At 37.2% G+C, this 18,582-nt stretch overlaps 1 protein-coding gene across 2 annotated transcripts in view; it reads right to left on the bottom strand.

The window, feature by feature from the left end:
- SHBG (sex hormone binding globulin) overlaps positions 1–18,582 on the bottom strand; it is a 373,889-nt gene that overhangs the window by 113,107 nt on the left and 242,200 nt on the right. For both annotated transcript variants that reach the window (XM_044077040.1, XM_044077039.1), the window contains exon 7: positions 907–1,126. In XM_044077040.1, coding sequence (XP_043932975.1) covers positions 907–1,126 — 220 coding nt within the window. The remainder of the gene's footprint in view (positions 1–906; positions 1,127–18,582) is intronic.

Raw genomic sequence — 18,582 nt, 5'->3', positions numbered from 1 at the left:
GGGTCTTTGTTGACTCAAAAAGCAAGATACAGGCCACCGTGGAGCCACCTGAAGGCTACTTAGTATAAGGACAGCTGTGCTAATTGGTCAAGAAACTTGAAGGATATAAGGACTTTAATGTTCCTGGTATGGTATCTTTGGGCCTTTCCAGTTGGTCAGTATACTTTGATTTATACATATCAAAGGGAGGCATTGTATTCAGTACTGGGTCTCATAAGGGAAGAGTACAGTGGCAGGATGATTTCTTTGGATCTTGAATATATTCCACTGGGACAGATAGAGGGATTTCCCGATTATGGTGGAAGCATGTTGATAGAATAAGAGGGGAATTGTCCATATAAGTACCCAGGTCTCTTATGACCATGTTGGTCTGTCTGTTTGAAGAGGGATATCATTTAGAACATATGCTACAGTTTTTTGCATTTAACTTGAGATGGTTTTCAGTATGTATGTGTATCTCCAGCCCTTGCTGGAGCTGTTTAGTATCAGTGAATGAGCCAATAACAGTGTCCACCTTGCAGTCTTCAGTAATCTTTGCCAACCACAATTAGGGGATAATGAATTGGATGCCTGCAAAATAAATGCCAAATAGGAGAGAGCCCAGCATTGACTCCTCTGATCCCCTACTGGTTCTGGTTAGTATTATTTAAATATCTATTTTACGACATGGGATTGACACGGAGACAGGTATTTCTAACTCCCCAAAAAATAGCTCTGCAGTCAAGTAGAACATTAAAAATCCAATACATACACACATACATACTACAGTGATGCTAAAAAAATTTAACTTCACAGACCTTTATACTGATAACGACTAATGATGCCTGTATTATAATCATGCACATGGTGTGTTGGAATAAAATAATCCTGTGATTTCTGTATAAAATGAAGGAGGATATTTCTTACCAGGCATTCCTCCCAAAAAGAAGAGAGCCCCCTTGTCCAGCCAGGCTTCCTTGAGTGCCCTGTAGTCTGCCTTTTTAATTGGTTGTAGAGTTGCCTGATCCTCTTGCTGGAAGGTGATATTAGTTTCAGAAATTACAAGGCTGAGCTTTGATCCATGACAAAGAGTGTCTGGGAATGGTGTCTGGATTTTAGTATCATTTCCGAATGTCAGTAGAAATCCCTGTGACACAGGAATAAATTGTTACATTATGAGTGGAGACATGAGCCACAGCTTTTAAAACTGCAGTGGTAACAGGAATTTAAATTATGAATGTTTTGTGATCTCTAAAGGCCTAGTGCCATCTTATCCAAAACTATATAATCAGCTCCAGGGTTATATAGGGTACATAGCTTAACAAAGTCTAGTAAACTGTGTTTCCTAAAATACCACACAGCTGAACATACTTCAGGAACTCTAACATATGTCCTTAGACTACAGATGCAACATTAGGAAAAATTACCTGTGTTATATGCGTATATGACACTTGGTTATGTACTCACATATATATATATATATATATATATATATATATATATATATATATATATATATATATATGAAACTCAAAAGATCAAGGAAAATTCCTTGATCTTTAGTTCTTCAAAAATAATAAAAATAATAAAAATCAGTGTTTTTTAATGGGGCACACTTCTCTGCCCCCCCCCTCCATGTAGGGACTGTGCCCTCCGTACTCCCTGCTAATTATATGTATTAACTCTAAGACTGCTCTACTCCAAGATTTTTGCACAATAGGGAAAGGTCAAATTCTCTAATCCCCACTGTTCATGATCTCACTCAGAAACGAAGCTGGCAATGTTCAATTAACTGATTTCCAATCAGCTGTACTGGCTTTTCTTTATATGTGATGATCGAATGATTTGATCATCTAAATGACACTCAAATATATGTAGCAAACACACAGACACACACAAAAACACACAGACACGAACATACATTCAAAATATATGGAAGCAGATGCACAGGAAGTGGTTGCAATGCTGTGATGGGAGCTGGGGATGTGGGTAATTTAAGTGCCGGAATCTTACAGAAGGTTTAGTATTACATGCCAAAGTTTCAGAGGAGAAGAAATAAAATTCCAGAAATATGTGGGGAAATGTCTAATCTGGCAATGTCACAAAGAACAAAACAAAACAAAAAAATGCATTCACAAGCAAGCACAATGTAAATAGATCAATTATTACTGCTAGAGTTGCAGGTTATCAACATTAATGCATTTTTAAAACTGAATAAACAAATCAAGGAAACAACAGTATACTCTTGCCCTTGTATTAAATGTAGGATTATATCAGATGTCTTATCATTAGAAACCAATACTGTAAATTGCAAGCAATGTTCATGTGATCTTTAACAGCTGATGAAAACCAACTCTCTATAAGAAATTAAATTAATATATTTAGTTACAAATACAATTACATTCATTTCTTAAATTAAAATGACACATCATTATGTACACATAACTACATATTTGTTAAAGCAACTCGTCTTCGTTGTAAATGATTTGTTCATCTACAGATCCAATGCATCCCACAAAACCATTTATAAAGGTCTAAAAATGGTCTAAACAGATTATTACAATGGATAACAACTAACAAACTGAAAAAAAGCAAAAGTAACTAGCAACAAAAAAAAGTAAAAAAAAATCCCCTCAGTCCCATAACAATGGAACATGTGACTCAACAAGGAACATCACAATACTTCAGCTATCTTAGTGAATAATAACATTATACCTCTCAACTGTCCCTGATTTTGACTCAAATGTCAGCTCTGTCCCTCTTAATCCCTCCTAAAACTGGTGACTTTTGGGCAAAAGGTTGTGAATTGTACTTAATAAATAATGACAATAATAAGACCTATACACTTCTTTTACTTCAGAAACTGTGTATTAATTCACATTATACAACAACCCCCCCATTAATATTCCAAAACGTGCACGCTGATTGTTCAGCGTGCACGTTATAAATCAGACTTATACTAATGGAAAAAGGTCCAGTCGCCCAGACTTTTTCCATTAGTATAAGTCTTTTTTTTTACAGCAACGGAGAACACAAGATCTCCATTGCTTTTTAGAAATTGTCTCACTATGTTAAAGGAGTTTAACATAGCGAGACAGCTTTAAAAAAAGCAATGGAGATCTTCCTTTCTCCGTTGCTTTTTTAAGGCTGTCTCGCTATGTTAAACTCCTTTAACATAGCGAGACAGTTTCTAAACAGCAACGGAGATCTTGCTTTCTCCGTTACTTCCACCCACAGCTCTGATGTACTGCATAAGCATACTCATGCGCAGTACATCAGAACTGCCGCAGAGCATCAGACAGCTGCGGAAGGGCAGCACGGAGGCATTATACAATGCCATTATTTAAGAAATGTAAATATTTTTTTCTTAAATAATGTCATTGTATAACAGCAATAACCCACTTCTGGGTGTTGGTAATGCTGGATTTACCCACGGTTGTCTTTGTTTGGCCACTTGGTCTTTGCCCTCGTGACCAAACCACACCAACCGTGGGTAAATCCAGCATTGCCCACACCCAGGTGTGGGTTATTGCTTAATTCTCTCATTCTGTCAATGTCTCAAGTTAGTAGTACTAATATTTTCAAAGTGTCCCTGATTGTCCTTGATTATTTTTGGACTTGTCCCTGATTGGTTGAGATCTATGGCTCAGATGTTAAAGGTATCAGTCAAACAAAGATGCACTCTACTACTATCATTGCTAAAGTATAAATTGATACATCTAGAAACTTTCAACTTGTTTGCTAGCTATTTATCAAAAAAAGTCTCCTATAACTTCAGATCAGTATACTCACTCACTAACTCCTGGATTTCAAAAGCCATTTCCTTTTATTACTCTTTTCATGGCAAATGTCTTTCTTCCTCTGTAAGGGCACATTCTACTAGGGCAGTTACCTCCTCAGGTGCCTTTTTCAAGGTTCGGATACCAATTCCATCCTTGAGGCTGCTACTTGGTCCTCTGTTAATACTTTTACTAAAAATTACAAGTTTGATGTTATTTCCAGGGCCAGAGCAGGCTTTGCCAGAGCTATTCTACACAGGTTTGTGGAGGGTTCCTCTGTGCCTTCCTCCTTCCAAGTTCCAGGCTTCCTCTTGAGCTCTTGAATTCTCCCTTAGGTGAAGAATACTGGAAAAGTGATATGGAAGGGCATAAAATCTTACCACAACAGTAAATGTCTACTTCTTCACTGCTGCAATATTCGCTTCCTCTCTCTCCTTGCTCCTCTGTCCCATCTCTTGCCCTGTGTTATGTTTCCCTCCTGGCTGAGGGGGATTTCCTCCCTTTTTTCCTTTATTTTTCCTGATGAATGCACATCTTTGTCCATGAGGGCATTTTATTCCTTCTGGGGCTTCTTCAGTTCTGAGCGTTTGCGTCTGTATGTCTCCTTTATGCCCTATGTCCTGCATGAGGAGCATAGGCACCGGAAGCTGTTAAAGACTGGGGGGGGGTGGAGGGTGACAGGGGCACTTAGTGAACTAAAAAGGGTAATGTTTTATAACTATTTGCTACCACAACATAGGTTCACTTGGAGGACATTTTAAGCTTAGCCAATTCCCTTTTGGTGCTTCAATTAACATTTTCTGATTGGTCTTAGCTATCCCCATGGCTGATAATTGTATATTAGCCCTAGTGCAAACAACTGCGATCATACCATCGATAATTTGAGAGGGCCACGTAAGGGGTGCAGCATTTAGCAACTGCCTCTATCCATTAGTGTCATGAGGGGAAATCCTGGAGTACATTTTCTATTACCCATCCTTGGATCCAAGTTGCATTTGAATATGGATGGATGAGCTTTGCTTTATTTTTATGGATAGTCTGTTCCGGAACAGTGGTAGCCTCTGTGATATATATCCATCTCTCCACAACATTCATTTTAGATAGCTGGACTGAGTATTTCTGATGCCATTTGACTTGGTGATGTTCAATAGGTCCATCTGTATTATGTCAGAAGATGCTTTGTATGCCAGACATGTCACCTCTAAGCGCTCTGTAGGATACTGAGTATAGTAATACATCTTTGAGGTGGTCCATGCAAGACCTATTGTTTATGACTTGTATCCTTTTAGTAAGGTATCTCGGAAGGTATTCCAATTGTTGCATTGGGCTGGACAGATACATGCCAAAGTGGGCGTTGTACAAAATGACTGACATAATGAGAGCTTTGCAAAGGGGGACAACAACATCTCTAGATCTAGTCACAATCAATTTGTTTATAAGCTGTGCAATATAGAAAGGCTTTCTTATGACTCTGGGCACATGTTGGTCAAAAGTTAGGTCACTGTACACACAAGTTCCCAAATGCCAAGCAATTGGATCAGTTCTCAAAGGGCATTGGCATGATGTTGACACCAGTTATTTGGGACAAACCTTCCTGCATGATTGTTAAGTCATTTGGGGATTCAATAACTTCACCTATCTTGCAGTCATCTCAAACATAGCTGGCCAAAGCTCTTTGGTATTTCCTTTTACTTTTGAGATATATATGCAAAACAGAACAAGTCTGAGCTCTGAGCCCTGGGGGACTCCATTGGGGACTGGTCTCTTCCCCTGTTTTGATCTCCTGCATCCTGTGAGCCAAGCTGACAATGCAGCTGGTGATGTAAGTTTTTGCTCCTACATTATTCATCTTTTGTATTACACCTGAGTAGGAGATTGTGTCAAAAGGCTTGGCCAGGTCAAGGTAATGTGGTGTGAACTGTTTTACCTTCATCCATTGCTTTGGTAACAAGAGTAAAGCTTAAAATTTGCCCATGATTTTGAGCCTTTCACACTTTCCTCTGGGCTGTTTTCAAACATATTTTTAGGGACCTGCATACATGTACGCATTCCTTGATTCACCTTCCTGATTGTATTAAATTATATTCCTTGTATAATACAGCACACTTGTTAGACGTAAGTTAGAGCGCATTTTAAATTTATTGTTTAAACATTTTTCCAGTAGGCAATGAAACAAAAATGTATTAACCAATAATGACAAAACTGCACTATTCAGAACATTTCCATCATAAAGGTCTACTTCCACACACAACTGCATTTTAAATTTATTGTTTGAACATTTTTCCAGTAGGCAATGAAGCAAAATGCATGCACCAATAATGACAAAACTGCCATATTCAGAACATTTCCATGATAACAGTCTACTTCCACACACAATTGCATTTTAAATTTGTTTGGACATTTTTCCAGTAGGCAATGAACAAAATGCATGCACCAATAATGACAAAACTGCCCTATTCAGAACATTAACATGATGAAAGTGTACTTCTACACAGAATATATAAATACAGAATCACAGTAGTGTAAGCCATAGGCATATTGCACAGCTTTTTGAACTTATTTTCAATTGGGGGGGGGGGCAAAAACCAGGGACACATTTTAAACATTGCTTGTATAATTTTGGAAAGTTGCTTGCATAAAATGTTGTGTTACCACCATGCATTTCACTGCCAACTCTTGGACCCAGAATCCTGTGCACTACAGTCAGAGCAACATACCACTAAGCTAAACCAGCAGCTTCTTGAAAGACAGGAAGACAAATTTAAATGGCTATCATATCATTTAGTGAATTCAGTTCTCACTTCTCACCATAGCTCTCGACCTCTTAGCAGAAAAATACAGAACAAAGCCAATAATGGGGGAATAAAGCCCCAAAATAGGGACACATTTCAAATACTTATTTTATAACCTTAGAAAATTGCTAAAATAAAAGGTTTTGTTTTACCACTCCTGAAAACCAGAGGAGCAGAACAAAAATGTGAGGCATTTAATTCACAAGTGATGGTGGCTAGGGACTTTAGGCTCTTTTTACCTGTACCCAAGGTATAGGGTTTGAGCCTGAGTACCTCCAGCCACCAGATGTATTCCGTTGGGGGCATTTTCTCACACACATACACACACACACACACACACACACACACACACACACACACACACACACACACACACACACACACACACACACACACACACCCACCGTCTGTGTTCATCCAGCAGCTTCCTCACTCTGAAAATAAATGTTCAGCTTCTCTGTGGTACGTCTCCCAGTAAATCCCAACAGCAGGTTACTCACTCTGAAAATACATGTTCAGCTTCTCTGTGGTACGTCTCCCAGTAAATCCCAACAGCCAGTCCAGACTCCATCCTCAGTCCTCCGAGAAGCAGCAGCTTTCGCCCAGGCAGCAGGCAGCTTCCAAAAATAAATCCTTCTCTGATGCAGCAGCTAAATAAAACTGTCCATCTGTTCCCGTTCCCAAAAAGCATTTAAAACCAGAAGTACAGACAAATTAGACTTTGTTGTGATTAGTAAGAGCTTATTGACTGAGCAAAGATCTCTAACTGGAGAGTAGTGTTGCAAGGTATCTTTTAATGCTGGACATTTTTCTGGTGCACATATAAGATTGTGTGTAGTAATAAGTTGTCAGTATGTTAAATAGTTGGGTAGCTCAAGCCAGTTTGTTCAAGGGCTGTTCCAGTGATGAGTCCTATATGTAAGGTTGGCAGCAAATTTGGCAATGTTATTGTAACAAGTGGAGAACATGTCAGTATGTGTAGTGTTTAGGTTTATAAGACTAGATGAAACACACAGTAGGGATGGAAGAAGAAAGGTAGATACTAGTTTTTGACTTAACATCATCTGTCAGGTAGTGTTTGGTCCTATAAAGTGAGCCGTGTTTCTAGTTTCTTTTTTTAATGGCTTGTAATCTGTTCTGGTTAAATTTGAGGTTACTGTTAAGATGCCCAGAAGGTTTGATTGAGTTACAATGTAATTTCTGAGTTGCTGGTTGAGGTTATTTCGAAAGATTGTGTTTCATTTTGGTACTGCTTAGTAGGGAACAGCACAAATTTTTTTAGTTTTCAAAAGTAAATTTTTATCCTTTATCCAAGTTTCAATAGCAGTGAAAGAATTGTGGGTGATATCTTGAAGTGGTGGTAGGGATGGGGCTGACATATAAGGATTTTGTCATCAGCATATTGAACCATGCTAGCAAGGTGGGCGGCAGTATGTATTTTATTTATAAAAATGTGAGAGGGCCTAATATTAATCCTTGTGGGACATTGACAGTGACTGGTTGGAAGGATGAGAGAAGGCTGTTAGAGTCAGTATACTACATAAGTTGTGTGTGGATGCATTTTTCTAGTATTTTAGACAGAGGACTGCATTGCAATAGGTCTGTAGTGGGAAAAGACTACTGATGTGCCATCTTTGTAGAGTTGTATCGTATAGGACTTCTTCCTGATGAATGAGGCATATCTCTCACATATGGATCAGTTTATCAGTATTGATATAGGGAAAGAGATATCATCTGCTGCTATTTTTAGGTAATCTGTTGGATGTTGGCCAGGTTGGTTTTAGTTTCTGAAGAAGTTTTCTTATAGTACAGATAGAGACTAGGAGAAAGGAGATTAAATGTGACTGACACCACCAGCATGGTTGTTTTTCCTGTCAAGCCTAACTATATGAAATTCTGGGGGGGGGGGGCTGGCTTTGTATACTTAACCAGACTTCTTTCTTTAACCAGGTTTCAGTAGTAACTAGTAAAGCAGACTTCTTTCTTTAACCAGGTTTCAGTGGTAACTAGTATATCAGATGAGTAAATAGATAGGTGGGCATGAATGTTTTGGGTTTTATGTATACATCTAACATTCATGTTTATAACCAGGAGTTTGGATTCAGAGGTCGATGGGAAGTAGATTCAGAAACATTTGTAGCTGTGTCAGTTGGATTGTTGTTTAATATGGTTGGGGTTGCAGTGAATATCACTGCTGAGTTTCTGGGTGGAATTAATTGTGTATAAAGTGTAGACATTTACACCATTGCCACTCTTTGCCAAATACTACTCAAAATGGGTTGAGAACTTGAAAAATAAACTTTTGAGACATGCTATTATGATACGCATTAGAACTTTTACAGCTTTTAGGCAAAATGACGTCAACAGAATTAGGAACATGGACAGTCAGACAGTTGTGTTGGATGGACAGTATGAGGTCTGTCACTGAATAGTTTAACTCATGCTTACTTTCTTGTTTTAAATGTTTGATTGAGGTAGATCTGTTGTTGGTACAGGTACAGATTTTATAGATATTAATCGGGTTATTCTTGGCTCAGATCAGTTGGTTTTCTGGAACACTGCATTCAGGTTGACACTCTTCATTAACCAGTGGTCATGTCATTTGTTTTGTTGAACAATCACACCATCTTTGCTTTCACCATGTAGGAAAATTGTTTTTTGCACTGCAAGACCTGTTGTGTCCCACTTTTTCTCCTTCTTCAACTTTAAGTGGACAGCTTGGCCTGATTGTGGGACTGTAGAGGGTGTGCAAAATGAGATTAGTTGTAAAACTGTATCTATGAGGCGTTGACTTTTTGGTCATTTTGTTTGACAATATTGTACAGAATAACTTTAGGTTCATGTTTTGATTCTAACATTGGTATGCTAGTTTGTATTTGTTTTCTGAGCATTAGCTGTGATAGGTTAACTCTGGTGGCTCTGTGGGGAATGGCTCAAAAGGCCATGACAGGTTTATGAGAATCTGTTTATTTTTATTATTTATTTATTTATTTGTTTATTTATTTATTTGACATTTGTTAGCCAGGTTGGTCCAGCTGGGACAGAGTCCTTTTTCAGTGGAGACCTGGGGAGAAAAGCTCCACAGTAACTACATACAATTGAGTTGAGTTAGTAGTCAGTTAATAATATAAGAACACACACATAGAATATCTATTAGCAGGACATTACAGCATGTGTAGGTACAGTGCAGAGTTCAAGAAAAACATACAGTTATAATTTTAACAAGGCAAACAAAAGTGGTTGCAGTGTAGTTACATGTAAGTGTGTAAGGGTTTCAAAGCTTACACATTTGACTGTTGACAAGTCGCGTAATAAAAACAGAATAAACTGGCAGAGTAAGAAAAAAGAGGAGGTTAAGTAGCAAAAATAATTTTATAAGGGTTGTATAGGTTAGAGGCAATGAGGTAGGAAAGATAGTTTGCAGTGTTGAAATGATGAATGATTAGGAAAAGGTAGAGTTGCATTTATGTAGAAGAAAGAGGAGAGATAGAATAGCTAAAAGAGGTGGGTCAGTTGGGGGGGGGTAGCAGTGACATAGTTTATTTTTGCTTAAGTCATTTTTACTGCCTTTCTGAATTGGGGTTTGGGTCTAATGTGTCGGATGTCAAGTGGTACTTTATTCCAGTTTTCAGCAGGCTGATAGCAATAAAGGTTTTTTCCTAAGTTGATCTTGGGTTTGTGAATAGGCAGGAGATGTTGATCAGAGTTCCAGAGTGTTCTTGCAGGGGTGTAGTGAGAGATGATGGATGTGATGCTGGGGCAAAAGGTGGGCTGGTATAGAATGGAATAAATTATCTGGAGCTGAGAGAGGAGGAGGTTATGGGGGAATTCTAACCAGTTCAGTTTCCTGAGAGTGAGGCAGTAATGAGATGAGTATGGCAGTTCAGCAGCAAATTTAGCTACTTGTTGTAAGTGGATTCTAGTTTAAATGTAAGTGTGGCCTGTAAATTGGTGAGAATTTGAGAGACATAGAGAATGGTTGGTAATAGGTAGGCATGCAATAGAGCTATTTTAGCTTTGCTTGAGAGAAAGTTTTTATTTCTATAAAGGAGACCAAGTTTTTGATTGGTTTTCTTAATGTTACTTAGAACATGTATGCCAAATTTTAGCTGGTCATCAATAATACCTCCTAGAAGTTTGGCATGGCTTTCAACTGAGATAGGTGTGTTGTTGTGGGAAGCGATGGTGAAAGATGGTTTCAGGTGGGACATTGTTTTAGGTATGTAAAGTAAGAGTTTAGTGTTTTTTGGGTTTAAGATTAAATGGTTTTGGTTGAGCCAGTTTTCAATCGACAAGAAGGAGTTCTGTGTTGTAGTATAGAGTTCGAGAAAGGAGTCAGCAATTGAAATGACTGTGGAGTCATCTGCATACTGGACAAGTGATGAGTGTGGGGTATAGGTAGGTAGTTGATTAGTAAAAATATTAAATAGCAGTGGTCCTAGAATTGACCCTTGGGGTACTCCCATCTGTATAGGGTGTTCGGGGGAAATGGCAGAGTTCTATTTGACATTTTTTAATATTCTGTTTAGAATGATTTATTGTTCTGCCATCTCCACCATTTGTCCATGGATAGTAAGAACCTGCCAAAGTATGGGTTAATCCACAGTCAGCAACAAAATGTTAAAATTCATTGGTCATAAACTGTGTACCACTGTCTGTAACCAGTTCAGTAAGTAAATTGTATCTCTAGAATGTAACGTTGACTCTGGTTAATACTTGCCAGCTAGTTGTGGACAGTATATGGATTACTTCTATGTTACAAGAGTAATAGTCCACAAAAACATGGTAATGTTTACCTTCAAACACAGACAAGTCAACAGTTATCTTTTTGCCAAGGACCTTGTGGTAATGGTGCTGACGTAAGTGGTTCTTGTCTCTGTAATGTATGTATGATACAGGATTAACACTTGGACACCAGATTTGTAATATCCTGATTGCCATATGTCTGTCACTGACATTTTGGCTCCTTCATGGCATTTAGTGAGACCTTAACGGCCTTCATGTATTTGACAAAGTAGTTGTACTGTCTGTGATAGGGGTACTCCAGTTCAGATTTTATATAACGACAAGCCATCATGCTTTGATAGCTGTGCTCTGATTGTGAAATCCTGATGCATGAAAAAAAAAAAAGCAGGTACTGATATTACAGGAAATGGCAGTCTTTTAAAACAGAAGCTTTGAACAGCAATAATGAAGGCTATTAGTTTTTGACGTTTTTTCTAAAAGTATTTGTTAAAATCCATTGGCAGCATCTAATGTAGAAAGCATCTGTGCATTAACAAGTTTGTGTGCTATGTTTTCCAGTATTGGAAAAAGAACCCTTCATTCACAACTACGTCATTCAGCTTTTTTAAATCAACACATATTCACACTCAACGATTCTTTTAAATTGCTTGGACCATGGCAGTACACCATTCAGTTAAATTACACTTTCAGTTAATCCAAGGCTTGCAGCCATTTACATTCTGCCTTGGACAGCATAGGAAATGATAACTTCTGGGTGTGATCAATGCATATGGAACAGCATTTGGTTTTAGCTTAATTTTTACTGGTTCACAATTATGCATGTTAACTTCACCAAACACATCTATGTTGACTCAGTTCCTCCTGACAATTAAGCCAATCACACATGCTGCAGTTCTGCTGAGTAGATTATTTGTGTACAGATCATCCAGCACAAAAACTCGAAAAATCACGCTTGTGCCTCTTGCACTCAGATGTAGTACATGCAGGCCTATGAGTTGTGGTGTCTGCTTCATGCAACTGGAGACGTTTCAAGAAACGTTTATATGTAGCACATGATGTCCTGCTAATATTGGCCCCCTATATCTGTCTTGAAACTCAGAAATGTTCCATGAATAAGAATTTTAACTTGCCAGTCTGCTTCTGTATTACCACAGTAGTGAATAATTGCAGGAAAAATGCTTTCTGCATATTATTTTTAGTATCATTTTCAGGAGTATATTTAAAATAGCTTTGTTTCACAAGTGACAGCAAAATGACCAACTCTGCTTTATCTCTTACATCTCGTCACATGCAGGGTACTGCTGTGACTCCTTATGGTAATGGTCACACTTTGTATGTTTGCCATGCTGTCACTCTGCTTCGCAGTCACTTAGCTTAATCAGAATTATACCTTTTACAAAACTTGCCATTAACCTTGCAATTTACCTCACATACATCATTTACCATGTTTGAATCTTCATTTTGCCTTTTTATTAATTCCACCTCTCTGGTGATTTGTAGTTCCTTTTTTTTTTAGAGTAACTTCCATTTGTAACTTTTGAGACACTTCTACATCAGCCAGTCACAGTTGGGTCTATATTATATGAATGAAAGGTCATAGAAGCGAACGCTCAATAAGCAAAAATTCCAGACATCGAAAACAATATTGTGGTGGGGGGGGGCTGCACCCCAACACCCCTCACTAAATATATATTCCAACTTTGAGATCGTACTACAGTGAGGAAAGGGCAAAACTCCAGTTTCCACTGTATTGTGATCTCACAACACGTACCTCGGGAGTTTCACTCATTAGAGCATTTGCTTATATGAACTTTCGTTCATATAATATAGACCCATCACAGTTCTGTCCATTATTTGTTCATCTTTTGTACCATTAAACCCACCATTTTCTGTCAGTTTATGAACTGCCTTACAAATGGTTCAACACTTTCAGTCTTTGGTTGTATATCTCAGTGGAAATGTGCTCTTTTATTTATAATGTCTTTTCTTGCCACAAAATATTAATTGAGTATAGTAATAACTGACTCATACCGCGATGGTGGTGCTGCAGTAGCGTTGTCGCCTCACTGTAAGACACTGTCCGGTTCGACTCTCAGCTAGAGCGTCTTCTATGTGGAGACATGCGTGAATGGGCGTTCCTTCGTTGAAGGTTGTGCATCAGGGCTGGCAACTCGGTACGTAAAAATCAACTGCCAATCATTAGCAGACCGGAGTTCCGCTGTGTCGACCTCTAACCGGGAAAAAGCCGAAAAACACAACAACAATAACTGACTCATACATAGTACTCTGAACTTCTAGGAGTGAAAAGGAAACAACTGCATATTCTGTTGTATTGAGAATTTTATTTACCTGGATTTTATATATTTTTTAAGTTTGCTAACAGTAGGCCAGAAGAAGGATTTGGAGATATCAAATGAATATGGTGGGTTAGTGGCTGAAGAAATTCATTTTTTTTCTAAACTGAATGGCTCAAATTTAGTAAAACAAGGACTTAAGAGAGGTAAAATGACTTTTTCACTAGAGGAACTGACTTTGAGTTTATGGATTCACTCTTGGTGGCACAGCCTTGTTTCATAAATGATAACACATTTTTTTTCGTTTTTCATTCATTGAGAAAATCCCAGTACTGATATCATGTCAAAGAGTTCACCAATTGTTACCCAATAATATACTCTGCTTGAGTTAGAAGTGTCAGGGATATACCATCAACAAAAATTATGTTAAAACTTCACATCTTACACCCAGTTGACTAGTTTTAGAATATGCAATGGAATGCATTATGGACTAGGTACACTCTAAAAGAGCAATGCCACACTTATGTCTTAAAATGTCTACAGCTAACTTACATGTGCAGATTATACAGAAACACTTTAGCAGCATTATTTCAGTTATCATCACATAATACGATTAATAAATTGGGAGCTATTGTTACTGTAAGAAGGTATGCAATGAATTAAGGAGTTAAATAACCTGTCTTCAGCTAAGGCCATTGGTTTGGTCTTTGAAATTGCAGCAAATGCAGTAGGAAGAGATGGGATATTGTTATTCTCTTTTTTGTTTTGCTATGGGTATATCAGCCAAGTTTATCTACTGTACAAAATTCATACATTTATGTTCCCATTATTCAATAAAGCTCAGATGTACTGTGTCCATCACTTTATTTGCTCTATCAATACAATCTAAACCTAACACTGAATAAAAAGAATCATTAGACAAAAGATAAAAGGTTTTATTAAGTCCTCAATATTCATAATCACCAGTGTCCCATATTCATTAGCTCTCATATCATGCCTTTCATAGCCTATTAAATTACACAAAAAAAAATCACATGCTGAAAGATTATAACAGACTAATTCAGAAGCTAATAAATATCATTTTCACACACATTCTCAAGCAACTGAATTGCCTGGCTCAATACTGGATTAAACAAACTGGCAATGTAAATTAAATGTCACTTGAAGGGGAAGATAATTACTTTCCCAAACATTCAGTCTCTGCAGTGTAGTACTGACTTATTGATTGTAACAAAAAAAAAACCCATAATGAATTGGATTCTAGTTATCAGCATCTTCATTTCGTACATAGAAGAACCTGCAGATGAATAACATAATGGTGAGAAATACATTATATATATATATATATATATATATATATATATATATATATATATATATATATACATTTGCAGTTTCTATCTATCTATCTATCTATCTATCTATCTATCTATCTATCTATCTATCTATCTATCTATCTTTCTTGTATATCTTCCATGTTTCCATTATGATATCTGTGCAGTAAGTCTAATCCAGAACTTTTCTGAGCTCTTGAGAGATGTATTATAATACAGGTTCATTGGTACATGCAGTCCGGGGATCTCTTGAGGAGCCTTGCCCAAATTCCCAGTCATCATAAAGCACTGCCTAGCTAAATGACTTATTCAAGGTCACATAGCATGTAAATGAGGGCTAAGGGAATCAAACCCTATACAAAAGGAACTACAGTTCACAATCTTACCATTACAGCCACTAAACAAGGAATAGAAGACTTTAGAACACATTTGGCTAGAAAGTAAGACATATAGATTATTGCTTCAAAAATGTCCTTGGGAAAACAGTTAAAGCAACCAACATTTTGGTTCACAAATTTATGAGGTAGTTGCAGAGTGCATAATGTCCATGTGGTACGTACATCCTAGGGCATGGTTGAAAAGGGACTGCAAAAGAGTAGTTCACTTATTTGACTAATGAATAACAGATGAACAGTGTGGGCTGCTGATATGAGACTGTTGTCACAGAGACCAGCAGACTGTTATTATAGGAAATCCTCTAGCAGCTGGCCAGAAGGGTAAAACTGTAAGTGATGTAACCAGTGTCAAAGATGTCTGAATAATGGAACTGTTGCACATGAATGAAACTGACTGTAAATGAAAAAAACAGTACAAATGATGTTCATGATGTGTGTAAAATGGAGCTGTTCTCCCCAGGCCTCCGCTGAAAAATTGCACTGCACAGTCAGATTTTCCCAGTAAGCCAAAGCCAATAAATAAATAAATGTATACCCTGAATACATCAGAAGTGTGCATGGAGTATTGTGCCCTTAATTAGAAAGGTTCACTGCCCTAAATTTAGACTCACAGAGTACATTGCAATCAGTCATATATTCAGATTAAATATATAATCTATACTTTTAACCATCTTTTTTGACCAGCATTTGTCATTTGCTGCAGTATTCATAATTGTTTTAATAGACTACAGCATGCACTGTTTTTACTGTGTGTGATTTAATTATGCCTGCATATATTTTCATTTTGTCCAGTTATTTTGTCTCTAATACATATGAATTTTGCTGGAACACTATTTTGACTCCTGCAAACTCTTGCAAAATGATTGTGACTCTCCTCAAACCCATACACTCTGTTATTTGCTTTCCTATACTCATTCACTTTCAGTAGCTGCATTACTTGCACTGGATGTTGTTTCTACCTGCTTGTTTACTAGCAGGGGCCATCTTGGATGCCATACAGTTGCCTACATTTTTTATTTTTATATTTATTAGTTTTTGCAGTTTTGGTTTTAATTTACCCAGTTTATCAATCATAGCCTTTATTTCATATACTTCCAACTCTTCAGTTATGATTTTTTACTTTATACTTGGAAATTCACTGGCTTTGCACACATCAGTTACTTTACCTGATATAAGTCAACTAGCCTTAATAACCTGGCTCTAAGCTGATTACACAGTACTATTCCTTATCATTCAGGTTGCCAAATTCACACTTTTGCACTCTATACTTTTGTTCATTTACATTAGCATTGACTGACTCCCAAACTCCTTCATTTCCAGAGAAATAAATGCCTTGCTTTTGGCAGATATTTCCTTGGCTTGCAGTATGCTTGAAATTTATTTTTAACACAGACATCTTGTTTGTGTCTTCCTCCTTAAACTTAAAATTGTTAATTACTTTACTTACTTCCTTGCATATGACAAGAAGGAGCACTGCACACTGTGTTTGGTAACATATCCAGTGATTCTAAATGACTGAAAACATATTCAGCCAAATGTAATTACACATGATGCTGATGTCTAAAGCAGCCAGCCAAAATGCAACAGATATTTCTCCACATGATAAGACATAATCTCAAACTGTATTTAGATCATAAAGTAAAAACTGATGAACTAATGCATACCTGAATAATACTATATTATTTCTCATTGTGATTTTATTTCTGATAAATCTTAAAGCCTTATGAATTGCATTTTATTGTTTGAAATTTGTAGAACATAGTACTATGTAAGGAATGAAAGATCGAATGGTTGTTGAGACATACTTGTTGGAATTCTGCTTGTTGACCTTAAAGTACTGCTACTACTGCCACTACTACTACTACTACTGTTACTACTACTACTACTACAGTTATTACTACTACTGCTGCTATCACTAGTACCAGTACTACTGCTGTTACTACAACTACTGCTACTGTCACTACTAAAGCTCCTACCACTACTACTGCTGTTACTACTACTACTGCTACTACCACTACTGCTATTACTACTACTAAAGCTACTACCATTACTGTTAACTACTACTAATAACACTACCACTACTACTATTACTACTGTTGCTACTGCCACTACTACTGTTACTGCTAATACTACCACTGCTACTGTTATTAATACTACCACTACTACTAGTGTTACTACTACTGCTCCTACTACCACAACTACTATTACTGTTATTACTACTACTGCTATTGCCACTGCTACCAGTACTACTGCTGTTACTTCAACTACTGCCACTATCACTACTACTAAAGATGCTACCACTACTACTGCTACTACCACAACCACTAAAGCTACTACCGCTACTATTATTACTACTTCTACAGCTACTACCACTACTACTATTACAATTAACTTCTACTACTACTACCACTATTACCACTACTACTACTACTGCTACTACTGCTACTGTTATTAATACTACCACTACTACTACTGTTACTGCTATTGCTACTACTGCTACTACTACCATGACTACTATTACTGTTACTAATACTACTGCTACAACCATTACTACTTCTGTTACTACTACTACTGGTATTACCAAAGATTCAACGATTCAAAGAAACTTTATTGTCATTTCCCGGTCAACAAATATTAAATAAATAATTAAAACTAATATTAAATAAATAAATAGTAAACAGGTACAGTTACAGAACACAGTTTGTATGCATTCAATATAAAGCTTATATTTGCTGGCATAATAATGCTCAAAAGCAAAATATATAAATTCAAGATAAACAGTGTTAACTATTGTTCACCCTTTTATTAACCTAAGTGTTTTCTCACCCTGGCAAATAGTGCTAACAGACAGTTATACAACTTCCAAACTGCTGACTACCATTTTATTTAAGTAATGGTAGTTTTCAAAAAATATCCATTACATACATATGCAGTGATTTCTTTGACCTTCATTTAATTTCTGCTGGCATCTAATGGAACCTACCTATCATTCCTACATAGCAGAAAAAGACAGGGAAATCTAATCCCCCTGCCCTCACCTATCTACTTCCAAGTTCCTTCAGCATTTCCATTTACAGTATGTAAGCTAGTTGTACCTATAACAGGTATAATTATACAAAACCCAGTGCACCTTTCTACAATGGAGGCAACCTAAATATGACAAACAAGCCTAGACTGTGGAGAAAATATCAGGGAAGAGAGTACACAGTAGATGTTTATTTGTCCTGCATGTCGGCAACGATGACATTTATGCATGTTGGATC

The sequence above is a fragment of the Protopterus annectens genome, chromosome 7.part0, assembly GCF_019279795.1.
Source record: "Protopterus annectens isolate FY-2018-M chromosome 7.part0, PAN1.0, whole genome shotgun sequence".
NCBI classification, from domain to species: domain Eukaryota; kingdom Metazoa; phylum Chordata; order Ceratodontiformes; family Protopteridae; genus Protopterus; species Protopterus annectens.
Note: the sequence above shows the minus strand (reverse complement) of the source record. Positions and strands in the feature narration are given on the sequence as shown.